This window comes from Camelus ferus, chromosome 13 (genome assembly GCF_009834535.1).
Source record: "Camelus ferus isolate YT-003-E chromosome 13, BCGSAC_Cfer_1.0, whole genome shotgun sequence".
Classification (NCBI taxonomy): Eukaryota; Metazoa; Chordata; class Mammalia; order Artiodactyla; family Camelidae; genus Camelus; species Camelus ferus.
Genome location: NC_045708.1, coordinates 39,676,371 through 39,704,037, shown reverse-complemented (window position 1 = coordinate 39,704,037; position 27,667 = coordinate 39,676,371). Strand labels below are relative to the sequence as shown.

The 27,667-nt window shown below is 53.2% G+C and overlaps 2 protein-coding genes across 3 annotated transcripts in view; one reads left to right on the top strand and one right to left on the bottom strand.

The window, feature by feature from the left end:
• USP24 (ubiquitin specific peptidase 24) overlaps positions 1–4,441 on the top strand; it is a 120,115-nt gene extending 115,674 nt beyond the window's left edge. For both annotated transcript variants that reach the window (XM_032494381.1, XM_032494380.1), the window contains exons 66-68: positions 203–289; positions 645–755; positions 1,752–4,441. In XM_032494381.1, the coding sequence (XP_032350272.1) occupies positions 203–289; positions 645–755; positions 1,752–1,814 (261 nt within the window). In that variant the 3' untranslated portion in view covers positions 1,815–4,441. The remainder of the gene's footprint in view (positions 1–202; positions 290–644; positions 756–1,751) is intronic.
• Positions 4,442–5,782: 1,341 nt separating this feature from the next.
• Positions 5,783–26,764, bottom strand: PCSK9 (proprotein convertase subtilisin/kexin type 9). The gene is made up of 12 exons (XM_032494379.1): positions 26,214–26,764; positions 22,281–22,469; positions 19,940–20,063; positions 16,336–16,469; positions 15,973–16,114; positions 13,289–13,485; positions 11,982–12,165; positions 11,264–11,437; positions 10,794–10,942; positions 9,784–9,961; positions 9,154–9,335; positions 5,783–7,664 (listed from the first exon to the last, which is right to left on the bottom strand). The coding sequence occupies exons 1-12, from the start codon at positions 26,415–26,417 to the stop codon at positions 7,449–7,451; spliced, it is 2,073 nt and encodes a 690-aa protein (XP_032350270.1). The 5' UTR covers positions 26,418–26,764; the 3' UTR covers positions 5,783–7,448.
• Between the last annotated feature and the right edge of the window lie 903 nt (positions 26,765–27,667).

Sequence of the window (27,667 nt, the reverse complement as noted above, 5' to 3'; positions counted from 1 at the left end):
ATATAAGAGGCCATATTTTAGTGAGCTCTTGAGATTGGAAGTGGAATCTTCCAAGAAAGAATCTCCTGACATGATAGAAAGTCTGGGTCAACTTATACACTATTTTAGGTGCTTTTTATACCGTAAAATCTAATGGTAGAAATTGTAGACTCACGTGGGCTTATTTGTCATTTCTGATGGCATTTTTGACCTTCCATCTCAGATGTCAGAACATTATTGGACACCACAGAGCAATGTCTCTAATGAAACGTCAACTGGAAAAACCTTTCAGCGAACGATTTCAGCACAGGTGAGGGCTGTCCTTTGGTGTTGTGTGGCTTGAAATTCCTTAGGATTTTTTAGGATGTCTCTCAGAAACTGCAGCCTCAGAGAAAAGAGGTATAGGGTAGAAATGAGGAAGGGTGGGAGAAACAATTGATCTTCTATGAAAGGCAAGTTGGCGTGCAGTTTGCAAGTGATTTGCCTGGAAAAAGAGTGGTGTAGGTCGGTCAGTCTGGGCCCACCAGCCACAGAGGTTGTCATGAAGGCACGACGTTGAGGCTCCCGGCGCTTCCAAATGTCAAGTGAAAGGCAGTCTCCCTGGGTGGTGCTGCTGCCACTGCACACCCCCTCACTTTTTCTCCTTGTGTTTAAATCTCCCACAGGACACATTAGCATATGCCACAGCTCTTCTGAATGAGAAGGAGCAGTCGGGAAGCAGTAACGGGTCAGAGAGCAGTCCCGCGAATGAGAACGGAGAGAGGCACTTACAGCAGGTACAGCTGTAGGCTGGCGCGCGGTGGGCAGCGTCTGCTGCGAGGTTCTCCAAAGGGAATTCCCATAGTCACGAGAAAAAGGAGACCCAGCTCTGCCCGCTGTGAGCTCTGCTGAGGACTAACAGTGTGCTTACAAAGCAGAACAGTGCTGCAGCGTGAAGCCAGTCCAGGCTTTGGTCTCTCAGGCTCTGCTGGCTGCTCCGCTCAGCTTGGAGCGCATCCTGAGAAAGCCGGGCCACAGCTGTGGTCCATCATCCTACCAAGTTAGGAAGAGTCATCCCCTCCTCCTTCCGCTCTCACCAGACTTCCTGGAAACGTAGACCCTTGTAAAGAAGGGCCTCATGCCATTGAAATCTACCTGATTGTGAAGGGAGGCAAAAAGTAATCTTAAGCTTATTTTAAAAAAACAAAAAACCTTTTCAATACTGATTACGACAGTAGAAAAACTGAGTGAAATATTTATTGAGCTCCTACTATGTGCAAGATAATGCAGCCAGGTGCAAGTATAAGGACGTGGGTGGTGTCTTCCCTCTGGTCGGTGACCGTCTGTGAGGCCATCTCTGTAGCCCCACCCCAGTACCTGGCACAGAGGCTTCATTAAATGAACCTTGCTGATGTTCTGTGTGCCATTTTGTTTGTTTGTAAGTCTTTCAGATCCTCATAACAACCTTGTGAGGTCACTATTTTCCTGATTCCACAGAAGGAAACAGACTCGGCATAGTGATGTGGTTTAACCCAACTCCACATTGTGACTTCAGGCAAGTCACTGGGTTGTTTCTGTGACTAAATGAGAACACAGAAATGAAAGTTTTGCATCATTAGGAATTGTCAAATAAAAGGTGTTACACTTGTTCTTTTATTGCCCTTTGATAAATATTAAGTAGCTAAATGAGGGCATGTTTTCAACTGCAAAACGCAAACAAGTCCCTCAGCATAGAAAAACTTTTTTCTCTAACTTTACAGTGTATGTATGTAACTTCCTTTCCTTTCCCAAAGGGTTCTGAGTCGCCCATGATGATTGGTGAGTTAAGAAGTGACCTGGACGATGTCGATCCCTAGGGAGCGTGCCCAGCACACGATGGGGAGACACGTCACAGTTACTGGATGCTCAGCACCTTTTTGAAATCAGATTCTCATCCCCGAACCCTTTAGAAGAGCCTGGAGGCTGGACTGGGAGAGCCCGCTGTGCCGGGAGGAGCACACGTTTTTAAGGAAAGCACTCTTTGCTTGGCCCCTAGGAAAGGCCTGGGAGCTGTCTGACAGTAGGAGAACTCCAGTCTGTGGGTCCGCTGTCCTGGGCACAGTCCATATGTGGATTGACATTTTTGTGGAGATTTTAGTCAGTCTGGTAGCAGACTGTTTTGTTACGTGAAGATACAAGAGTGAGTGAGGATAAAGCTGCTGCTTTCTCTATGATGCTACAAAAGAAATTCCTTTGGTTTTTATATTAAAAAAAAAAAAGAAAAAAAGAAAGCTGCCTTTTAGATATGTGGGGGCAAATTTTTAATCTTGCAGTAACACTGAATAGGAATATCCAATTTAAAATGATGTAAAGATATGTGATAAAAATTCCTTTTCACTGTAAAGTAGTAGTTAAAGAATTCAGTTTACACAGACCTTTGTATTTAATATGTCTCCCCATTTGTATAGAATTTCAGGTGGGTCTGGATAAGCACCCTGGGCATAAACTTGGATCTTGATGCAATGTTACCAGGATCAAAAATTGGGAAATTTATTAAGCTCTTTAAGGTATTTTTCTGATATAATTGAGATTGAAAGAGCAATTAAAAAAAAAATGCTGCACTCTCCAGAAGTACAGGATGTGTTCTTTGACATCAATCACTAAAGAAGTTATGAGTTGTTCCCAAAACAAATTTTAAAAACAGCAAAATAAAAAGCACTTTAAGATACAATTTTATTGAGTTTGACTTCATAAAATCATCTTTTTAATGCTTGGAGACATATTGAATAAACTGTAGTCTTAAATCATGTGATCTGCAATCATTTGCTTTTGCTGAAAACATAAGTAATGAAACCTTGGGTACTGGCTGTGTATGAAGTTGTATATGAGTTAGAGACACTGCTTTGTGAGTTTCTAGACATTTTAATGCAGAGAAGGAATTTGAGACTTTGTTTCTCCTCCACATAACTCATTAACACTGAAAAGATAGGAACAAGATTTATTGTCCCAGAAATAATTAGAAGGCAACTGAACAACCATGCGTTTAGCTGTATTTCTCAAGAATAGCATCATTCAGCCACTTCAGGGTAGATGTCAGCTCCCCCTTTTTCCAGAGGGGAGGGGTGTGCCAATGTACTTCGTATATTTTGTATGTTTTGGTTTTTGAGTCACTACACACATTTTCAAGCCTGTTTTGCCTTTAGTTGCGTGCTCTGCCGTATTTTCTATCACCGCACACAGAACTAGGGGGGCCTTAGGAAGTGCCAAAGTGGCCCCGGCGTAGACCTGCAGAGTCAGACGCAGCGGACACGCGACAGGACAGACAGCTGTTCCCAGCTGTGCACTGCAAACCCTGTCACCTCACTGCTGGAGGTTAAGGTTACGGTGCAGCCAGGCGGCAGTGTGTAATTGTGTGACTTACGCTGGCCTAGTAGGTACAGGGCCGACGCCTAAGAGCAGAGCTGCGCCCAGGGAAATGATCAGAGGCAGCTGGCAAATTGCATATGGTTCTGATGCTCTTGCAATTTCACATGTGATGTTTTAAAACTGATTTTGAGTACATAAATACCCCATGGCCTACTATCGCCACTCCCCCCACCCCCCCCCCCGCCATCCTCACAAAGCAACCCTGTGGGACATGACGTTGAAATGCCGGCCATGACGATGTGTGAGGATGTCACGCTGGCAAATGCACTCTCAGGAGCCCAAAGTCAGGAGTGAAAGTGCCACTTCTGTCCCTTATTTCCTATGGAAACAACGCCTTCCACAGCCCCCAGCACCTGCTGTCCTCACAGTCACGCTCATCAGGATCAGGACCACCTGTCGCTGTCATTAGCCACCCTGGTTGATTTTGCTCACATTGTTGCTACAATGAATGTCAGTTTCACTTTGCCAGAAACCACTTGATTTCCAATGGCTGCAGTCTGCAAACCTGCTGAGGACTTTTTTTTAATGTAGTACAACAAAGTGACAGTTACAACAGGCTTACCTTGGAAGAGGTGTCATTTTTACTGCCAATTTTTTTGGATGAAGATGTTTTTATAAATCTTTCAAAATGGTCTGCAAATCGAGTAGGAATTGCACAACTAACTCAGTGCTGTGTGTTCTCAAGAAGCTCCCTTTGTGAGGCCCATCTTGGGACAGCTGAGCCGCCCCCTTCCTGGCATCCTGGGAAAGAAAACAAGTGAGCCTCTCACCGGGCACCCAGCCCATGACTTGTGGAGCCCTGACGGCTCGAACACTTGTGGGGCCTAGAGGACGCGTCACCAGACTCCCCCGTCTCGCTCCACCCTCCCTGCTAACATCGAGGTGTGTGCAGTTACCTTTTGAGCTTGGAACAAGCAGACTGGAATTTTCCTCTGCTACCTCTTGTGTACAAAATCTTGTTTATAAAATTTCAAAAGGAAGTAGATGAACTAGGGAACAATCTTAATTCTAAATTTGGTTCTTTGAGTGGCAGAGTTCTTAGCTTCTAAGGGTATAAAATAAATTTTTCAAAAACGGCCTCACCAACACTTTTCTGCGTATATCAGAAAACAGCTGTGGTTGGGGGGTGGGGTGCCAGGGGCCAGTGGTCTGGTGGGAAAAGGGGCTGATTCCTTTTTGTACTTTGCTCTGATGATGTGAATAAGGGCCACTCTTTAATGAGGGGGCAGTGGGTTTTCTAAGCCTTTTGCTGTTTCTTCCCCTGGATAACTTGACCATTTCAGAATTCATTTGCAAAGCTGAACATGTGCCGAACTTAGGCCAGTGGCCTGCAGGCATCTTCCCCAGAGTTTTCAGGCCGTCCAGTGGTCCCCGGCATGAATCACATCTTTAGGCAAGCTAGGTTTCTTGCAGGACCCCACAGGTCTCAGCCTGATCCCTAATGTCCTGCATTTGTGCACACGGTTCCCTTCTCCTGGGGGTGTTTGCTGCTGTAGCTCATCTACACCCTTTCCTCCCCTACTCCCAGTGACCACCTTTTAACATCTGCAAGAACCAGTTGGTCCCTTTCCTCAAACCTCGGAGCTGTGCACATAAATACCCCATGGCCTACTGTCACCCCGCTCCTCCCCACCATCCTCACAAAGCAACCCTGTGGGACATGACATTGAAATGCCGGCCATGACGATGTGAGCTGACCCTTGACTGTTCCCTCCTGGCAGTGGGTGGGGTGGGTGCACAGCAGGCGGAGGTGCCAGTGGGCACACTTACACAGACATCCCCTGGCAGCCGGGCCCTTAGCAGCTGGCAGCTCTTGAACACTTCCCATGACACCAGACTGTCAGAAAGTAGAGTTTAGGAGGATTTTTGCCTTTGCAGGCCAATTCCCTTATAACTTACGATATGGGCTGTTTAGAGCTAGGCCTTGTTTAAGACAGCTATGCTCGCCAGCCTCAGAGTGGGGCTGGGGGCACCCACGTTGAATGGGACAATTGAACATTGCAGAGTGCAAAGTTCTGAGACTGTTCTTAATTTCAGATCATGAAAAGTGAGCACGGACGTAGTACTGACTCATTACAGAAACCTCAGCCACTTGGATAATTAACTTCTTCCATAAACATTGACTGCGCCGGCCTTGTGCAGGTGCTGGGAGAGGAGAACAGAAAGGACGCAGGGACCCCGAGCATCTAGAACACTGTGGGGCACGAGTTGCCGCTGACAGGAGCCCTGGGCGCTGGGGAACTCGGGCTACGAGAAGACGCCGACCTTCTCCCAGGTCAGGCATAGGTACTCATCAAGTACTGGGACTCAAAATCCAAATTTGCCTCAAAGACTCGGTTCACTCAACCATCCCTCAGACTTTTACCAAGTGCCTCGTATAAGCAGGGCCTCATCCTAGACAGTCAGATTCAGGCCAGAGTCATGACAAAGTTGTTTTTATTTTAAAAAGTCACCATATAGTAAAAATGCTACAAAATCCAGAATAAATATCTTCAAGTTACAAAAGCAAAACAGAGGTCTTGAAAAAATGCTTGCTGTAAAAAGACAACAGAGAGCTGTAGACAAACAGACCAAAAAGATAAATGCATGCTAGTTTGCTTGGGGTGGGGGTGGGGAAGCTCGAGGAGGGACCAAAGGTCCCCTGATGTGCCTTTCACCCAGTGCTCTGTCCAGTGATCACGGTGCTACCTCGGGTTTCTGTTCCCCTTCTGAGCCTCTGTTAACTACAAAGATGGGGTGCCCAACCTTGTGCAGTAAAAAGAGGCTTGGCTTTAGAGCCAAATCTGGGTTTATACCCTGATACCACCTCACTTCCTTGTGGTGCAAACTTGGGGGCACTTACCACCCCCATTTCTGGTTGCCAGTTTCTTCCTGAAGTGGGGATGGCAATGTATACTACGCAGGGTAGGTGCAAGGAGGCCTGGGCGAGAGGGTGGCCGGCCCACGTGGCCCTCCATTGCAAACCGAAGTCAGCCCTGGGGTGATGCCCCGCTGCAGGCTGATGCTGGGTGAACCTCAAAGCCTGGACCAGTGCAAGGTGAGGGCAGCTGGGAGAAACAAAGGCACGGCCCTGTGATCACCCGGGACACGTCTGGGTGGATCTGTCATCCCACTGCTGGTGACTAGGGGTGGGTACAAGAGCTAGGAATTTTATCAGCAAAAGCTGTCTTCAGGAGGTGAGTCCTAATGGCAGGACTGGGCAGGCCCTTGGAGATCACCAAACTGATCTCTCTAGAGAAAGAGCAAGGACTTGAACTGGGGAGTCTTGGCAGCTGACCCTGGGCTCTGGCTTCTAGCCTCAGTATCCTCATCTATCCAATGAGTAGAATAGGCCCTGCCTTTGCCCCAGGGCTGCTCCGAAACCCAGTGGAATGTGGGTGGAGATGCCCTTTAGCCATTTTTAAATGGGCCAAATCTGGGGAAGCATCATCACCACCCCCATTCCCGTCACCACCACCCCCTACCCCCTGTCAGGGCCACCCTGCATCCCCAGAGGCATGGAAAACTCATCTCTATAATCAGGGAGCCCAACCGGGCCTCCCCAGAGTGGGCAGGAGGTGAGGGGCCATTTCCACCTTTCACATCCTCTGACCAACATTTGGCCTCTCCCAGCCGTCAAGTGCTTCCTTGCCTCCCCATAGGAGGGTTACCACCTCCTTCATGGAGGCCTGAGGACTGACTGCCTGGCTGACATGTAGCAAGAACTCAACAAAAGCTAATTCTGCCCACAGCACTGGCAACTTGGGAGCAGCTGACAGGGAGCTGAGCACAGCCAGACCCTTGTTGATGGACATGTGGACACAGCCCCTCAGTGAGGGAGGGGCTGCCGGCGCCTGTGGCCCTGCTCATTCAACCTCCCACTCAGCTCGGGTCTGGGGAGGGGTGACTCGGGCCAAGAGATGGGGTTCTCCCAGGCAGGGAGCCAGTGTACCCCAAGTGCCAGCACCAGAGCTCCAGGAGAAAGAGGTGCCTTCTGTCCCCCGGGGCCCAGGCTGAGGAGGGCTGAGGAAGGAGGAAAAAGGAAGCACTTCAAAGCTCAGCCAAGGCCTGGGACCCCAGCCACGCAGATATCCTGGGCGGGGCTGTCACTGGGTCCCCGGGGAGGCCTGCTCCCCTGACCGGCTCCTGCAGCAGATGGCAATGGCCACGGCGGCCTCCTCACCCGTCCTGCCTCGCACACCCACGTCCCGGCCCCTCACCACACACGTGTTGTCCACTGCATAGGCCCCCAGGGTGTGGGAGGCCCCGGGGTGGGCCCCGCAGCCGGTCAGCGTCCAGCCCTCCTTGCAGGCCACGGTGACCTGCCAGGGCCCGGGGACAAAAGAAAGCACATGTAAGGCACGGCACGCTGTGAGCCAGGCCCGCATAAATGCCTCATCTTCCCCGACACTTGACCTCTCACAGCCCTTCCCATCCCAGTCAGGGGCGATGCCATTCGTCCGAGAGCAAAGCAAAACCCTTGGACACCCCCTCCACTGCTCCCCCAATATCCAGGCCATCAGATGTGCAGCCCCTCCTTCAGATTCCAGCATCCTCTACACTCCCGCCCTGACGGACCCCCCACCACCCGGGCTGTCCACCCGTCTACAGCGGGCCTCCCTGCTTCCGCCCTGTCCCCTGCAGTCTTCCCGACACAGCGACCAGAATGAACCTGCTCACACCCAGGTCAGATAGCCCACCCCCCTCCCCACACCCAGGCTCAGAACCCTGTGTGGCTCCCAGCTCACTCCAGTAAAAATCCAAGTCCTTCCTGTGGCCCTCCGGCCCCACCTAAACCCTGTCTCTGGTTCCCCCTCCCACTCGGGTCCCACCTCACCAGCCCTCTGGCTCTTCCTTTTGCTCTCCAAGCCCACTCCCACCTCAGGGCCTTTGCCCTGGCTACCCCCTCTGCCTTGAACACTGTTCCCTGTGATGTCCCCCACCTTCTCAAGGAGGCCTCTCCTGAAGGACCCTCCCATTCCCTTCCCTGCTTTACTTTCCTCTATAGCATGTTTTAATTACTCTATAGTTACTTATTTGTTTGCTGTCCTTCTCCCCCATTAGACTGGACGCGCCAGGAGAGAAAGCTAGTCGGGTTTGTATCCCCACCGCCTGGAACATTGCCTGGGATGCCACAGGCCTCAACATTTGCTGAGCAAGTGGACCTGGAACAGCCCTTGCCCTCCAGAAATGCAGCATGCAGACCACAATCAGCACAGACTCACACTCTTAAAAACCTCTTCCAGTTCATTTAAAAGTGAACTCTGCAGGGCTTCCTTTGAAGAAGCTCCCTGTGGCTTTTAAAAGGAGACTTACAGAGAAGCCGCAGGTTGCACTTGGCACGGGTGGTTTCTGAGAGCTGGCTCCCGCCCTCTCTGCACACCCTCCCTTGCCTCTCTGGCCCCGCTAGCTGCTCCCTAGCTCAGGTGTCCCCTCCTCTTGGTCACGGCTGAGTCATCCTCCCAGCAGATGTGCTGAGTGGATGAATCAGTGAATGCATGTGGGCTGATCTTCCTTATGCAACATTTGTCATATTCTCCACAAGGGAGGGGCAGGGTGCCCCAGAGAGCAAACCTCGCTAAACTAGACAAAAGCAAAACCTGGCCCAGCCACAGAGGAGCACACATGCACACGCTGTCCACACAGCTGCAAAAGCCGCCAACAGCGACCAGCCCACAAACCACCCCCCAGATCCGTGAGGGTGTGGTGGGCACACAAATGCTGACACAGAAAAGTGGCACAGGAGGGACACAGGCCACCGCTTGGGGTGTCAGGCTCTCGTCCCGGTCCCCCGCCCAGCACGCCTCTCACCTTCTCCGCAGGGCCCGGGATCCCGTGCTCCCTGAATTTGCACTCCAGACCTGGCGAGTGGCAGCAGGAGGCATGGACACTGGCCTCCGCGTGGCCCACACACTGATCAGCCTGACCTCGTGGCCTCAGCACAGGTGGCCCATGGGTGCCAAAGTCCTCCACTTCCCAGTGGGAGCTGCAGCCTGGGGCAAAGGAGGGCCAGCTCAGACACCTGGATGCTGTGGGACCATCTGTCTGTCCTCCCCACCCCATTCAGACTCCATCTCTTTCGGGTCTGGGGCTGGAGCTGGGAAACCCAGAAATAAGTCAGGGCAGGAACGAGACACTGGCCTGAGCCTGAACTGCCCCTCACACACTGTCAGAAAGTGCCCTGGATGCTCCAGGCCTGGTGCTCTAGGGCTTACTCATTCCATGGCAACCCATTGAGGCAGGAACTACCGTCATTCTTCTTAGGGAGGAAGAAGCTGAGACTGAGACCAATGAGGTGCCCACCCAGGGTCACAGGGATGGAAGGGTAGCACAGGCCTTCGCACCAGGCAGTTGGGCCCCAGCATGGGACCAGTCAGGTGGGAGCAGGTGCACCAGGAGACAAGGAAGCCTCTTCACCCCAGGATGGGCCCAGCCTCCTACCTGTGAGGACGTGGCCCTGCTGGTGGCAGTGGGCTTGGGTCAGCACACCAGCCCTGGCTGGCGGAGCTGTGTGGACACTGCAGTTGGCCTGGGGCAGCAGGCAGCATCTGGCAACGGCATAGACACCCTCACCCCCAAACGCATTGTGGGCCAGGCAGACATGCCTGCCCCCTCGGGCCTGAAAGCCAAAGACAGAAACAGAAACGTGCTTTAGAAAGGGCTTTGAAACACAGAATGAGGGGGCTGAAAGGGACAGGCTCAAGCAGCTGGTCCCAGTCCCTCATACCATCTCCACCGTCCCTGCCAGGAGCCTGCCCCTCTGAGGACCAGGACCTCCCTCCTGTAAACTGCTCAGCACATGGGCAGCTGTGTGTAATAAAGTTCTTCTGGGCTCTAAGCATGACCATAAAATGCAGATACAGGGAAACCTAAGACCCCGAGCAAGGCCCCCGCCTCCTCAGCCCTGACCCGCTCTCGGCCACGCCGCCCACATACTCTCACTTGCAGGATCAAGTGCATGGTCACACACACTCCCAGACACCGTCTCCCAGGCAGAAATGCCTGCCCACCCCATCCTCCTGGCCGAGGCACTGTCCTTCCACCAAAACGCCCTGGCCAGTTGGCATCTCTGTAAGGCTCTGTGGCCTTAATATCAAGTCCCCTCTGCTGCTGGTTTGAGAAGATTTCTCAGCTGCTGGAACTATGTAACATCTGAGTGAAAGAGCCCTGGGGACCAGTGAGTCCAGAGGCAGCGAGCCCCTGGCCCATGCCCAGCCCTCCCGCTCCCCAGACGGTCGGTCGCTGGAATCCATCTAGCCACCGTCCTGCAGTCTCCCGGGAAACCTCAGTGTGGCTCCCTGCAGCAGCACCCAGCCATGTGACTGAGACGTGCCCCGTCCTGCTTTAACTTGCAGGCGGGCGCTGGAGCTCAGCAGAGGAAGGGGCTCAGGCGGATCTGGACCTGGAAGCGAGAACCCCACTTCAGGCTCCGACGGGGGCCTGCAGGTCACCTCAATGCGCTCGCCCCGCCGCCTCCCGCTCCTGGAGAAGCTGGAGCAGCCCAGAAGCTCCTCGGGGGCGGTGCAGCGGGCCTCAGCCGTGGCCATCCGCGTGGGTCCTGAGTGTGCCGACCACACGGTCCTGCAGAACAGCGTCCCACCTGCAACAAGGCCCGGGGTGAGGAGGGGCGCTGGGGAGCGGAGCCTCCGTCAGGGCTCTGCTCACAGGGGACGCCAGACCTTTGGCTCCTGGTCAGGGAGAGCAGCCTTAAAGAACATGATCAATTTTTCCATCAAAACATCATGAACGCCCTGCCAAGCCCTTTCTGAGCCTCTTCTATGCATCTCCTCCCATTTCTAGGGACCTCTGGTGTAATTCTCCCTCCACAGATGAGGATGGACAAGCCTACCCAGGTCACACAGACCTCCCGAGACCCACCAAGCCCCAGTCTGGATTCTGCCCACCTTGCCGCCCTGCTGACCTGCTTTATAGGTTCTGGGGGGCAGTGTGGCCACCAGGTTGGGGGTCAGCACCCGCTGGTCTTCGGGAAACCAGGCCTTGTTGATGACGTCTTTGGCAGAGAAATGGATCAGTCTCTGCCTCAGCTCAGCCAGGGTGAGCTCCTGCTCGGCCGTCAGCATCATGGCCACAATGCCTGGTGGTGGGACGGGCAGTGAGAGATAGTGGTGGCCTGGCCCTCTTTCCGGATCTGGGACTCCTCTCTTGGTACACACACGCGTGCGCGCGCGCACACACACACACACACACACATGCACAGAGACACACCAGGCTGTTCCTCAGAAGTTAAAAGACCTGCAACCCCAGGTTAAAAGACAGCCAAAGAGTAAGACTATCTTACATCCTGCTCCCATACCTCTGAGCCTTGACTATTGCTGTTTTGCTTGCCAGGTAAACTCCTATTCATCCACCAAACCCCAAATAAAATGCTAGGAAGCTTTCCCTGAACTTTAAGCTGGGTGGGTACCTCTCTGGGCTCCCTTCCACACAGCCCTGGCTACTCTGTTTGTGCACCTGCCTCACCCATCAGACTGAGAGTCTTTGAGGGCACCATCAGTCTGATTCCTCTTTAGTCCCCCGTGTCCAACACAGAGCCTGGCACATGGGGTTCTGGCGCAGATCCTGGCTCCCAAAGGGGTGGTTAGAATCACGGTGGCTGAGGTGGTAGGGCAGCAACTCACCAGCCACGTGGGCGGCAGCCTGTGACGTCCCACTCTGTGACGTGAAGCAGGTGCTGCAGTCGCTGGAGGCACCAATGATGTCGTCCCCCGGGGCAAAGAGGTCCACGCAGCGGCCGAAGTTGGTCCCCAGGACCCCCAGGGTCACTGGCTGGTCTTGGGCATTGGTGGCCCCAACAGTAATGACCTGGAGAGGTGAGGGGTGGGTGGCAAGGGAAGAGATTATAGGAACAGACTGAGACCTTGCCAGCCAGGCTGACTACCTCCTACACACCTGCTTGGGTCCCATTCAAATACCCCTCCTGAGGGAAATCTGACTCCCCAGGCAGAGCCCTGGCCCTCCCAGCCCTGGTGAGGCCCTCTGTCCCTACCACTGGCCAAGACCCATTCCTGAAGCCCCTGAGGTGCTTACATTCTAGTGGGGGACCCAGACAGTAAACAAACAGTAAACCACACAGTGCATGAGACGATTATAAGTGCTGTGGAGAAAAACAGAGCCAGCAAGGTGGGGAGGACATGCTGGATTTTGCCTGCTTTATGTGATTTTAAATCCACCAGTCAGGGAAGGTGACCCAGCACTGTCAGGCTCACATCTGTGCCCCCACAAGTCCCCTGCCCCCAACATCCCCCCCAAGACTGTGAAGTCGTTGAAGTGGGATGAGATTCCTTCCCCTTGGTACCCCCAGTGCTCAAATCACCCAACACCCAGTAGGTGCCCTCGCATGTTGGTCAGAGGAATAGACGGGCATGGGCCCCACTGAGTCAGCCCCTTGGGGTCAGAGTCATATTCTCTGTGCTCACGTAGCCCCCCTGCCTGGGATGCACCTGGACCCTCAACCCAGGCCTCAGGGAAACTCTAGGTGGGAGGGGAATAGTGGGGAGGGAGGCCCTGGGGGTACCAGGCAGGAGAGTGATGTGGGCAGAGCCCCTAGGCCCGTACAGGGTGGTCTGGGGGAGGGAGCAGAGGGAGGCCAGGAGAAAGCTGAGGGAGCTGTGTTGTCAACCCAGGGGAGAGTAGATAGGGGCCAGGTGGAGGTGATGGGCATGGGGAGAAGGGGCCGGAGGACTCAGGAGACATTCAGAGGGAGAGGGGCAGGGTGTGAGGGCGGGGCTGCTTTGCGGGGAAGGGAGAGAGTTGAGGATGGTGCTGTTTACAGATGAGAATGCTGAAGGTTCAAGCCCTTTCCCTGTCCAGGCTCAGCCCTGGGAGTCTCTGACACCTCCCTGCAAAGCCAGGCTAGTTCAGGAGTGCACCCCATGAAGCCCACAGGGGCCCACCTGCCACCTTCCCGTACTCCTGGAGCACCCACCTCGGGAGCCGAGGCTGGGGAGTAGAGGCAAGCGTCGTCCCGGAAGTTGCCGGCTGCGGCCACCAGCACTGCCCCCGTCCTCGCCAGGTGCTGGCAGGCGGCGTTGAGGGCCCGGCTGTACCCTCCCACCAGCGGCAGCAGCACCACCAACCGCCCCCCAGGCTGGGCCAGCTGGCTTTTCTGAATAAACTCCAAGCCTGAGAGACAAAGCCAAGGTCACCTCTGAGGAGATATGCTTCCCTTTCCTAGCCCCACCCTAGAGGCTCCTGTGAGAGTTAATTTCACATGTAGATTTGTTTAGGCTACGGTGCCCAGGTGTTTGCTCAGACATGGGTTTAAATGCTGCCCTGAAAGTACTTGATAGATGTGATTAACTTTTGCATCAATAGATTTTCAGTGAAGCAGATTACCCTCTATAATGGGGGGTGGGCCTCATTCAATCAGTTGAAGGCCTTAAGAAAAAAAAGATGGCGGTCCCCCGAGAAAGAATTCTGCATCTAGACTGCCTTCATACTCAAGACCACGACATCAAATCAAAGCCTGCCAGGTCCCAGCCTCCCAGCCTGCCCTGCAGATTTCAGTCCACCCCACAATATGTAAGCAAATTCCTTAGGATAAATATCCCACTATGTGGGGTATATGTATGTATTTGTAGATATAAATGTAAACATAGACACACATCCTATTGGTTCTGTGTCTCTGGACAACCCTGACTAATACACATGGGAAGCACATTAACCACAGCAGCAATGATAAAACCAGGCTGCTCTTAGACGTGCCAGGCTCCTTCTAAGTGCCTGAATATAGGAACTTACATGATCCTCACAATAACCTTACTATTATTTTCCCTTTCCAGGAAACTGAGGCACCAAGAGGATATGTAAGGTCCTCAGAGGAACAGGAACGGCCCCCTTTGTGCTGCCTCTGACCATCACCATCCTCTGAGGCCAGTGTAGACACCCCTCCAACAAACTCCAGGGAGTCCTGACCTCCACTCACAGCCATGTGCCCCACCACCATGTGTGAAGAGGAACACTGCTGCTCTGACTGCTGCAATGATCAAAAGACCCCATGCCCTGGAGCTGGGGGCACTGGGCCTGGGCTGGGTGCCGGTAACGTGATAACCCTGCCCCCTCAGGGTGTCATTCCCTGACCCCGGCTGTACTTCTCTGCCCCAGAGCCGTGTGCAGCCTGGGAGCTCACAGGCTCAGCGGAGACCTGGATTCTAACACCATGTCCGGCTCCTGCTCTGTCGGATGTGGGTGTGGACTGCTGACCTCTCAGAACCTTCTGGATCTGGGATGTCCCTGGGGCTGCAGCAGAGGTAGGAGTTGGGGTCCTAGGAGACAGCTACCCCTCACACCAGGAGCGGGGAGAGCAGAACTGGGATGGGGGGTAAAGAATAACCACAATGACAGCTGCCATTTATAAGCACCTGCTGTATGTATATTTCTGTGCTGGGACTTGACACACTTTAGCTCCAACGTCTGCTTACAGAGGAAACTGGCGGTGACCATGAAGTAAAAGCTACTGCTGTTGAGCCCCTGCTCTGCACCAGGTAGTGTGCTAGGGGCTTTTCCCAAAGTGGGGACCTCGTCCACCCCAGGGCACCAGGCCTGTGGAAGGCCCTTCATGGCACCAGCGGGTCTCCCCTCCTCTGCCCACTGACCTTTGGGAACTGGCCTGTTGAGCTGAGGTCAGTCGATAAAGGGGTGGGACAGGCATGAGGGGTCACCTGATGGGGCAGGGGATTATTGATTCTTGCCTTGAAAAATGGACATCAAAACCTGTTCTCTAAACAGGAAAGAATAGGGGCAGAGCTCACTCACCAAGCATGAGGCAGGTGCCACCAGAACTTCCCAGCCCTTCAACAGGCCTGTGGCTGCCTCTGCCAGCTCAGGAGCCAGTGTCTGACGTGGGGGTCTGCGGGCTTGCTGTGGAGGTCAAACTCAGAGCTGGTACCTTCCCCAATGGGGTCACTGGCTCTAGCTGTGTAACCCTAGGCAAGTCACCGCCCCTCTCTGGGCTGGTTTTATCAACTGTTTAACAAGATCACAATACCAGCCTCAGGGTATGGAGTACAAAGTCCTTTGCTCAAGGTCTGGCCACAGGAAGGACTCAGTAAGTGAGATCTTTCACCCTCTTCTCTGTCCATAGACCCCCTCCAGGGTCCTAGCTCTCAGCTGGACCTCACCAGAGGCAACCAGATAGAGAAACCTGCAAGAGCCTGGAAAAAGTCCTCTGCCAGTTCCCCCACCAAGTCCACCCGAACAGGGTGACCTGCAGGGCCCAATCAGTCATGCAAGGTAGTGAGTCCCCTAGTGTTAGAGATAAGCAAACAGAAGATGGAGAAAGTTTGCTTAGATCACCTCAAGGGCCCAAGCAAATCTAAAATAACATCACAAAAGACAACAAATTTAAAGGCTTTGAAAAGGGGAGCAGTGTGAAACTGTAGAAAGACCAGGGGTCAAAGCCGGGCTGAGCCCTGCCCCTCTCTGGGCCTCCGTTTCTCCATCTACACTTGTGCCCCCGGGGACCCCGCCCTCTCTGACACGCTGGGACTCTGCCTCTGGGGCAGAGGCTGCCTTGACCCCGTCGGTCAGGAGTCAGTTCTCTCTGGGCTGAAGCTCCATCCCATGCCAGGTCTGGATGCAGAGACTGAGGCATCCGAAGTCATGGCTCACCTGTGAGGGTGCTGCTCACTGTGCCCTTCCCTTGGCAGTTGAGTACACGTAAGCTGCGCAGGCTGGCGCCCTTGGCCACACCCGCATCCCGGCCACTGACCACCCCCGCCAGGTGGGTGCCATGGCTGTCACACTTGTTTGCCTGCTCAACAAACACAAGGCCCAAGTGAGAAAGCCCACCCACCCCAAAATATATCAGCGAGTGGCGGGACAGATGCCCCCACCCACACCTGATGGCAAGATCGGGGCAGCAGCCGCAGGGTGGAGGGCAGCAGGAGCGCAGCTGTGACACTCCGGGGGTGGGGTCACTCTAGGTGGGGCGAGAGGGTCGGGGCCGCCCTCCCGCTTGAGGAAAGGGCTCACCTGTCTGTGGAAGCGTGTCCCGTCCTCCTCGGGCACGTTCTCGAAGTCAGTGACTGTGACCCTGCCCTCAAGTTCCCGGTGGCCACTTTGGATGCTGGTGTCTAAGAGATACACCTCCACCAGGCCGCCTCCATCTTTCCAAGGGGAGATTTGTTCAAGTGGAAAGAATAAGCTTAAGGTTAATATAACCATTAACACATATAAACTATTTATCACATCCCAGGCCCTGCTCCCAGCACCTTACATACATTAAGTCAAAAAAATCCTCTCGAGGTACATACTATTATATTTTTATTGCCCAGACAAGGAAACTGAGGCACAGAAAGGGTAAGTAACTGCACAAGGTCACACAGCTGGTGATGGTGAAACCAGCAGGAGAACCATAATATTAATCTGGCTGCATAATATGAATGTGAAATAACAATACGAACATTCAAAGCTAATAAATATAATGGGAAAAAATAAGCCAAGCCCCTCTTTACACTTTTCACAGCTCCCCAAGCCCGAGGAGGAGACAGAACAGGGCTTGGAGGATAAAAGGAGACTAACGGGGCCATCTGGCCATCTGAGTGTCCAGCTCATTTCACAGAGAGGAGACTGAGGCTCGGGGAGGATGCATGGATCTGGCCTCTGGGCTCCACGCCCAGGCTTTCTCCACTCCGCAAGGTGCCAGGATGGCTCATAGTGACGGGTTCCAACTGACACGTGTTACAACCCAGAGAAAACAGCAGTGTTGGAAATTCACCAAGCGCCTGCCATCTACACTTCATCATTTCTAATTGGGTCAGTTCAGATTCTCCAGTAAGGAAGCACCAACATGGGATGAAACCAGCAGGGGACTTCTCGGTGGCACGCCTACCCAGGACAGAGGTGGAGGGGGCAAGATGAAGCAGGGAGAGCCTGCAGGGGCGACTCCTGTGGGCAGAGAGGCAGGAAGAGGGTCAGGTAGGCCGAGCCCCAGACCGCAGCACTGCTCTCAGAATCTTCAGAGATCCAACCTCACAGCCCCTGTGCAAGGTGGGTCTACTGTCATCGCATGTCGCAGAGGGGAAAGGGACCTCAAGAGCAGTTATCACTCAGAGGCAAAGGGACCTGGGAGTGGCCTCATCCAGCCTCTGGTCTGGGACAGAAAGCTCTGTGACCTCTGGCAGGTGGGCGCCCAGTGCATCTCTCTGGAGCGGGGAGCTCTCTCCTTCCCATGAGGCAGCCCCTGCCGCACCCAAGAAGCTCGGACGGTAGCCAAGTTCTCCCTCCATCTCTGCCCAGGAGGCCCCTGCCCATGACCTTCTTGGCCCCTCCTCACAGGCCAAACTCCTTCCTGCCTCAGGGCCTTTGCTTGGACACCCTCCCCTTGGCATGGCTAATGGTCCTCACTGCAGGTCTTGGCTTGAATGTCACTTCCCCTAGGAAGCCTTTCCTGACCCCCCAGCCATCAGCCGGGTCCAAACTGCTTTGGAGCTCCTACCCCATTGAGACTAACTGGTCTCATGCAGCTGTTTAAGCAATGGATGAACCTTCTTTGTGCACCAGAAGCTCTGTGGGGGCAGAGACCAAGTCCATCTTGTTCGTCTTTGTGTCCCCAGCACTTGGCATAGTGTCTGGAGCATGCTGGCTGCTTGAGAATTTATTGTGGGACTGAAGAAGAGATGGGAGAAGGGGAGAATGACACACCCTCACTCTATACCAGCCACGGATGGATGCGTGCCGCAGCAAGAAGGGCATTTATCCCTCAGCACGGCCCCTGAGGTAGAAACTATCATTACCTCCCTTTTGCAGAGGAACCTGAGGCTCAGAGACGGTCAGTGACTTATGCAAGGTCACACAGCTTGAGATTGCTGAAGTCCGGGTTTGAGGGCAGGAGTCGGCTCCTGAGCCAGGGCTTGTCACCCCTGTGCCAGGTGGCCTCTCTGTGAAGGAAGGGTCTGCTCCAGGCTTGGCGAGCTGACTCTCCACTTGTCTGCATGGTGCCCACTCTGCCCTACCCCAACCCAATAGCTCCCAGGGATCTCATCCAGCCTTCTGTGATCCCAGATGGACTCCACACTCCTGCCTTCCATCCCGCCACCTCCCAGCACCACTGGGAACAAGAGAGGAGTAAGGCAATCCCTGGGCATCCCAATGCCGGAGAAAATGGTCCCATATCTGCTTCTGGCCTGGGGAAGCACCCAGCCTTTCAGTTCCCAAAGCATTTGCCCATCCCTCACCTCACTGGGGCCTCAACACACCCTATGAGGAGGACCAGACAGGGTTCTCTGTGCCCATTTTGCATATGAGAAGGGGAGGCTCAGAGAAGGAAGTAGCTTCCCAAGACTCCACGTGAACCAGTAAGGGATGGAGGCTGAACTGGTCCCCAGGCTTGGCTGAGTCCTGGCATATCATTGCATCGTCTTTCCGCTCCAAACCTCATCCCATGGGCTCCTCAGACTCAGCAGGGTCCAACTAGCACCCTGATCTTCTCTCCCCAAACCAGGTGCCCTTCCTGTCTTCCCCAGCTCAATAAACCCACCTCCACCCACCTACAAGGCCCTGCCGGAACTCAGGCCACTATCCTTGGTCTCTCCTCCCCCTCCTCCTTGCCCTAGCCAGGCTGCCTCAGGCACACGGAAGAGTGAGAGGAGAGGCCTGGAGGGGACACACAGCATGGCCCCGACACAGAGCCCCAGAAAGCCCAGCAATGCTGGAGGAAGGCTGAGCAGGGTAAGGCAGGAGACCAGAGGCCAGATCGGGCAGAGCGGACAGGGCTTGTTTGTTCTCTTAAGGGGTCCCATCCTGTCCTCAGGGCTCTGGGAGTCACCAAGACCTGTGGGCCTTAGGGAGTGTCAAGGTCAGATTTACCCTGTCGCCATGGAAGTGCGGCCTGCTGGGCCATTCCAAAGGAGAGAAGAGGCAAACAAGAACTTCAAGAAAGTGGGAGAAGAGCTCATTTAAGAAAAGACTCCTGATCATCATACCAAGTGAAGTAAGCCAGAAAGAGAAAGAAAAATCCATGCTATCACTTATATGTGGAATCTAAAAAAAAAAGACACAAATGAACTTATTTAAAAAAACAGAAACAGACTCACAGACATAGAAAACAAACTTGTGGTTCCCGGGGCTGGAAGGAGGATGGAGGGATAAATTGGGAGATCGGCATTTGCAGATACAAACTGCTATATATAAAATAGATTAACAGCAAGGTCCTACTGTGTAGCACGGGGAACTATATTCAATAGCTTGTAATAACCTATAGTGAAAAAGAATATGAAAAGGAATATATGTATGTATGTGTATGACCGAAACATTATGCTTTGCACCAGAAATTTACACAACACTGTGAACTGACTATACTTCAATTAAAAAATAAAAATTAAAAAAGAAAAAAAGAAAAGAGCATTGCTTGATGATGGAAAGGAGGGAGGGGGGGAAAAAAAGACTCCTGCATTGTACAGGTAGTAGGAAGGCAGAGGTGGGAGCTGGAGTGGGGGAGGGAATGAGACAGAAAAGGTGGGGTCATTGGAGTGTGCTGAGCTCTAAAGCCCCTGAGCGGCATGGACCATCCCTGTGGAAGAGAGAGCTGTATGTGGACTCAGTTGGGATGGAGAGGAGCAGGATGCAGGGGGCTTACTGGGGGCGTGGTGTTCATCCACCTGGGGCCGCACAGGGAGAATTCGCTCCAGGTTCCACGGGATGCTCTGGGCAAAGACGAAGGAGTCCTCCTCAATGTACTGGACGTGGGGCAACCTCAGGGCCTGCAGAAGCCGGAGAGGATGGGGGCTCTGCTTCAGAAGCCATTTGGTGAACAACAAACACAGCTAAGCCCTTACCCAACATGATCAAGCCTGTCCCGAGTCACACACAGGCACCCTCCCTGCCCCCATCCTGGCACTGGGTTTCCTCACTCCTCACTCAGGCTGGGGAGCCCAATACCAACTGGCACAGAGAATGCCTTGATAGGCCATCTGGTGAGCCAGGCAGTGCCCAGGCTCCGGGCAGGCTGGACCTGGACTCCATGCCCAAATCATGATGCCGGCACTGGCCATTCTGTTTCCCCAGATCCATTCCTGCCCTTCTCCATCCTGCGCAGTGGAGGCTGACCCTGCAGACTGTGGCACCCAGGCCTCCTTGCAGCGACTTCTAGCTGGGCTCAGCCAGAGGGAGTTCCAGTAGGAGTCTCGGGGATGAGGGTGCCTTCTCCACTCCCAGCCTGTTTTGGCATAAGGTTCCTGCAATGGCCACAAGCTTTGGTGACCACGGCCTCCTTGGGGCAGCCCCTTCTCTACCACATCCCGCCACGGCACCAGCTCCCACCTGGCAGAGGTGACACTTTTCCCTCTCACATCAACTCGTCACAGCAACTCATCTCTGGGTGCCTTAGTATTCCCGTGGGCTTCCGTAACCTGTGCACACCTCTGTGAGTTTCTGTGCTTAGCATCTGCTTAAATACTTGACGATCTCATTTAGTCCTTAAATGACCATTCCATTTGGGTCTGTATTTTTAGACCCAAATTACAGATAGGGGAGAAACTGGGAGGTGAAGGAATTTGCCTACAGTTAGACAAACTAGTGAGAAGCTGAGCTGGGATGTGAAGCCAGGCTGGCGTGGTGCCAAAGCCCAGCTCTTGAAGGCAAATGTCTGTGACCTGCTGTCAGCAGCATCTCTTCTCTGAGAAGCTGCCCAGCCTTGGGGCTCACACCTGCCCTCTGGCTCTGTGGGTTCCTGATTCCTTCCCCACCACTGCACTGGGGATGCCATTCCCCAGTTAACTGCACTGCCCATCACTCCTCAGTGTCCCCTTCTGAACTGTGAGCTCAAGGGAAAGGGCTGGGTCTGGTTCATCCTTGAGTCTGCAGCACACAGTAGGTGCTGATTAAATGTGTGGTGAGCAGACTGATGGAAGCATTAACTTGAGGTTTCCCCTATTAGATGAAGGGATTGGACACTGTCCAATCCATGTCATTGTCCCCACAGGACTTAACACCCAGTTGTTCAGCCACTGTGTGCTGAGCTGAATTAAACGATGCAGTGGTTGTGCAGTGGAGCAAGAAGCCCTGGGCCCAATTCTGGCCCTGCCAGTTCTATGCTGTGTGACCTCAGGCAAGACCCTGTCCCACTCTGGGTTTCAGTGTCTAAAGGAGGCTGTGATACACCCTAGGCACATGGAAAATCAGTGTGAAAATGGGAACCATGTGTCCTCATCAAGTTAGGAGGACAGGGGAGAGGGGTGGGTTGGAGAGAAGGGGACAGAGGCTAAAACAAGCAAGACTTTTTTTTTTAAAGATGCATTTTCAGGACTCTCCTCTGCCTTTAAATTAAGGCCACAAATCTTACATCCATCACTAGCTTCAAGTGGAGCCCCCTTCTCTTCAGCAGGGAGACTTGCCAAGAAAGGATTTTCATTTAAAGCACTAGGACCAGGATGAGGAGAAGGGAGGCCAGCTGTTCTCAACTACCCATGCTTTCAAGGCTCCTCCACCAGAGACGTGACATCACGGCCAGGCTGGAGGGAGAAGAGCCTCCCTGACCTACAGGAGAAACCTTCTGAATAGCATCAGCTTCAAAGGAATTTTGGATCCTTGAGACAGGCTTTTATAAAATGACTCAGGCCCAACTGATGTCATGGGGCCTTGTCCCTATAGGGTTTCCACAGGCAGCAAGTTCATCAGCATGAAGACAGCTAGCAGACACACCACTGGGTTTGAAGCCAGCTCTGCCCCTAGCTGTCTGGGTGGTCCCTTCTGAACCTTGGTCTCCTCATCTTCCAAGTGAAGATGGAAGTACCACTGAGGACTGGCCAAGCTTACAGGGCATTTTGTACTGAAGGCCAGGAGCCACTGTGCTGGGCTCTCAATAAGTGCTTAATGGATGTTTGCTGCCTCCTGATTGTCAGCACACCAAGGACTGTCCCCCATATGTATGTGGTGGCCCAGCCCTGGCAGGAAGTACCCTGACCAGAGAGGGAGCTCACCAGCTCCAGCAGGTCGCCACTCATCTTCACCAGGAAGCCAGGGAGGAGGTCATGGAAGACGTGCAGGATCCTGGTGAGGTAGCCCCGGCGGGCAGCCCGGGCCTGCAGGCGGCGGGCAGTGTGCTCGGTCTGCGAGCGGTAGGTCTCCTTCAGCACCACCATGTAGGTGCCTGGCAACCTCCAGGCGTCCTGGCCCCAAGCAAGGAGTGACATGATGACGTTAAAAAAAGAATAGTAATGTTATGTGTGCCTCGCCCACCTCTGTTTACAAGTTAGAATTACAACAAAAGAAACTCCATCGAGTATAGAGGTATAAACAGAAGTTACCAAATTAGGACCCCTAACACCACACAGAGGCCAACTACTAGTATTAATTTATACACACTTTCAAACTTGGCAGTCAGGCAAAAAATGGAACTGCCACAGTCAACAGAGGTTCTCCTCTGCACCTGCACCTGGTTGTCTGTGGGCCTAATTGAGGCCTGGACACCCTTGGAGGCCCTGCCAGAAGTCCACCTCCTCCTGGAGGCCTTCCTAGTTACACCCTTCTCCCCCATACCCCAATTAGAAACAATCACTTTCTTTAAAAAAGAAAGAAAGAAAAGAAAAAGAAAGAAAGAAAGGAAGACAGACAGGGAGGGAGAAAGAAAGACAGACAGGGAGGGAGAAAAGAAGGGAGGGAGGGAGAAAAGAAGGGAGGGAGGGAGAAAGACAAGAAAGAAAGAAAGAAAGAAGAAAGAGAGAGAGAGAGAGAGAAAGAAAGAAAGAAAGAAAGAAGAAAGAAAGAAAGAAAGAAAGAAAGAAAGGAAGGAAGAAAAGAAAAGAAAAGAAAAGAAAAGAAAGGAAAGGAAAGGAAAGGAAAGAAAAAAGAAAAGAAAAAAGGAAAGGAAAGGAAAGGAAAGGAAAAAGAAAGGAAAGAAAGGAAAGGAAAGAAAAGAAAAGAAAAGAAAAGAAAAGAAAAGAAAAGAAAAGAAAAGAAAAGAAAAATCACTTTCTCCCCGTTCTAGTACCTCCATGGCCCCCTCTGGAGGCAGACCAAAAATGTGGACTGAATCCCAGCCTCAATATTTCCTGGTTGTGTGGCCACGGGCGAGTCACTCAACCTCTCTGAGACTCAGACATCAACTCTATGTTGTCGGGGTAATACCTATGGCACAGGCCTGCTGGGAAGGCTAGGAAAGGTGGTTGCGTAAAGCATCTAGCAAACAGAAGGGATGATTGAGTGAGCAAAGGCAACACTTTTCAAGTGGGAGAAAAGACTCAAGTCGTGGTCTGCCAGAGCAGATTTTTTGCTCTTAGTTAGCTTTTATCTGTGTCTGCTGCTCTCAAACAGATACACCTGAGCTCAAGAACCTTCAGTGGCTCCCCATAACCTGACAAAGTCCAAACTCCATGCTTCTCCTTGGTCCCCTCTCTAACCTACCTCTGTAGCCTAATCTCCTACATCTCTGTATGCGCACCAGAGAGAGGAGCACAGAGTCTGCAATCCTTTATCCAAAGTCTTAGGGCCAAATGGGTTTCAATATTTGTAACTTATTTGGATTTTAGAAAGGTAGTAATAGGCAGTCAGGGCGCTCAGAGGGATCTGGACCAGCATATTATAATCTATGCAGCAAAAAATCTGTTAATATAAATATGAATGTGAATATATCAGTGGGATAAATTATAAACAACCTCATGTCAGTTCAGGTCAGGTTACCACAAAATAAATTACAAAAAGCCTTTTGGTTTGGGGAGCAGTTTTACATTTCAGAAGGTGGATAAGGGACTGTGGACATGTGCTTCCCATTCTCCATCTCTGGCTTTCCCAGGTCTGCGCTTTTGTTCATGCTACCCCCCCCCCCTAGAATAAAATTCCCCTGTTCCCTTCATTTGTTAGACTCCTATTTATGTTTCAAAGGCCCATCTAAAATGCCCTCCACTAAATGAAACTCTAATGAATTGGGAGAGCACTCTGTGCAGTGGAAGGAGACTTTTCCTGGAAGACTAGTTCTAATGCATCAGGAGGGTGGACCCCCCCCTCTCTGGGCTTCTCATGAATAAAATAAAAGGACTGGTCTAAATCTTTATCTGCCTGCCAAAAAAATGTTCATTCTAAATTCAATCCCCACAAAATATCCATTGAATCAATGAACTTCTGGAGGGTCTGTTTCAAACTTCCACCAGGGAAGAAATACCCTCAGTGTCTTTTTTAATTAATTTATTTATTTTGGGGAGGTAATTAGGTTTATTTATGTGTTTACTAATTTTGATGGAGGTATGGGGCATTGAACCCAAGACCTCATGTATGCTAAGCATGTGCTCTACCACTGAGCCACCCTTCTCCCCTCTCAAGCATTTGGTTCAGGTGGTTGTCCAGTCACTGCTTACCTATCAAGATGGAGTACTCACTACTCCTAGAATAGTTACTTGGGGACAGTGGTGACTTGAAACACCCTTTCTCATCCTTGCCACAACCCAGCAACATCCTTCTAGAAGGTGAAAGGCTCAGGGAACAAGAAAGAGGGTGATTTGAGCTAAGTAAATGTCACTCTTTTGTGAAACCCAGACCGAAGAAGAGAGGTCTCTCCCCACTACCACTGACACCAGGCACAGGTAACACTAAGGGCCTGACATCCCTCCCCACCCTAGCACACTTAGGCAGAGGGGCTGGGGCAGAAGTGCAGGCCTGGTGTCTATTAGCCTAGAACTTTCCCTCTGCTCCAGGAGCTGCAGTTTGGAGTAAAGAGGATGTCACCGGGAGGTCACACAGCAGCCAGGGAAATAACTACAGTGTTCTCTGCACTGGCTCACATCCCGGTGAGGTCACGCATGTGAGCAACAGAGCCCTTTCCCCTTCATTCCTCCATCTGCCCAGCACTGAAATGTCACAACAGACCCTAGGGAAGAACTGTCACCTCCCTTTTGAAGATAAGGAAATGGAGGCTCAGAGGTTAAGTGACGAGCCAAGCATCACAGAGCTAGTGGGTGATGGAGCCAGGATTCAACCCCAGGGCTGACTCCAAGTCCTGTAGTGGGACCTCAGTCGAGTCCTGGGAAGGTTATAATTGGAGGGACCAGCGGTCCCCCTGGGCAGAAGCTCCCATAACCCTAGAGCCAGGTGCTGGCATCAATCTTCAGGAAACTCTCTCTGCCCACCCCCGCCTATGCCGGCAGGACCTGCGCGTGGGCTGAAGGGCTCAGCCTCCTTGTCCCAGCTACCAGGTGCGCCCACCTCCTGCTCATGAGCATCCACAAAGCCCTTCCTTGCCTGAGGACCCCAAGGACCATAAAGGGCCTTGAGAATAACTCCTGCCCCTTTGCCTTTAGTTCTGTTCTTTTCTTCAGCTGAAAAGGATGCAATACTAGTTTTGTGGCCTGTAGAAATTGCCTCCAGTCCCATTATTCACCTTCCCTCCCACTCCACCCCTGCCACGGCAGTGCTGTCCTTCCCCAAGATCCCCATGACCATCCCCACTCCCACTCCCCACCCCGCACACTCCCCACAATACAACTACACTGCCCAGATTTCCCCCATCCACTTCAGGATGCATAATAATAGCAAGTCTGTTTCCTCTGTGCAGGGGTTGGGGGGGGGGGGCGTTCTAAGCGGGGTCCAGGCTTTAGCACCTTTCCCCACCAGAGCCTCGGTGGTGCGGCATGTCTGGGATATGCGCAGGCTGTCCTGGAGGTGCTCTGCTCGCCCTACCTGACGTGTTCCAGTCTCCCACCCCTGTGCGCCTTCCCCAGCACAGCGCACCCCAAAGAACTACTGTACTCGGTCCCCTGCCGCAGTGCCTGCCGTCCTCAAGATCTGCGCCAAGCCCGTCCTGGGATGAGCAGAAGGCACTGGAGACCTTCTCTCTAGACTCTCCCTTACTGGGGAGAACTGAGGCCGGAGAGGAATCAGCCACCGCTGGGGCCCCCACGCGGGTTCGCCCCTGGCGCCCGCACCTTGGCGCAGCGATGGAAGCTGGCGGTGGCCACGTGCTGGGTCGTGTCAGTCAGGCCGTCCTCCTCCGACCTGAAGGCGAGCACCATTTCCTCGTAGTCGCCGTCCTCGTCCTCCTGTACGCCCGAGCCTCCAGGGCCCAAGAGCAGTAGCAGCAGCAGCAGCAGCGGGGGCCACCATGGCCGCCAGGAGCTGTCCGCGCCCATCGCGGGGAGAGGAAAGGTTTGCGCTCGGCGGGGAGACCCGGGGGCAGCGCGCTGGCCAAGGCCGGCCGCCACTGTGCCTCGCTGTGGGGAGCTCTAGGCGCGCGCCGGGACCTGGGGTCCCAACAGGGACACCCGCGCGGCCCGGCCTTGGGGCTCTGGGTTCGGGGCTCCGCGCCGTGGCCACGCTTACGGGACCCGAGAGTTCTCACTGTCTGGCTCGCCCCCCGGGCTCGGACCCGAGCTAAGCCTGAGTCCGCCTGCAGCCGAGAGCGCCTCAACGCCGAGGCTGAAACCTGCTGGGGTGTGGGTGCGCGACGCCCGGGGCCCGGGAGATCACGCCACTCGAGCCCCATCGGATGATCCTACCTGATTAAACATTAACTGGCTCCCCCCACCCCCCAGAATTGATGGATCGAGTTTCAGCCTCGCCCTTCCCAAACCACGTCAGATTACCCTCAGAGGGAGGAAAAAAAATCCCAAACTCTAACTGGGCTGGAAAGCTGTCCCGGCGTGCCCTGTAGATGCCTTCTCTCCGCCCCTCACCCTGAGCCCTGCGTGCGATGACAGACACATCCGCAAAGTTCCTGGGCTCTGTCTTGCCACTGGCCAGGCAACCCTCTCGCCTCTCCCGCCCCAAACGACGTTAAACCACCCCATTCAGGTCCTCCTCCTCGCCTCCCACCACCCCTCCCCCCGTGACGCCGACTCCTAGATGCCACACCCCGCACCCAGATCTATTCGCGGGTCCAGGCTTGGCATCATTCTACACGCAGCCTCGACCCCTCTCCAGCCACTGCCTCTCATGTACCCAGCACACCCACCTCACCAACTAGCCAAGTCTTGAAGATCCTGTTGCTTTTGACTTCCAGCCAGCACTAATCACACATTTCAAGGGACTTATTCGACAAATATTTCTGGTTTTAATCTGCAAAGATGTCATATGTGTACAGTCAGGAATTCCACTGTAGCACAAATTCGGTGTTCCAGATGGTTCAGTCTGCGGATTCTTTTTACACACCATGTCCAAGAACGGAACTGGACCAGCGTCTGGTGAAGAGCTGCGGAACCCTTCTGAACCGTCTCCGCATCCTTCCTTCCAGATAATGCCATGCCTCCCAACTCCATGAGAAAACAGATGCAGTAAAGAGACACCCCCATCATCTCCCACTCCACCTCTACCCAGCTGCTCGCACCTCTGCCCGCTTCTCCGCCTCCCCACCTATTAGGATCAAGTGTCTGAGCCCCTGTCC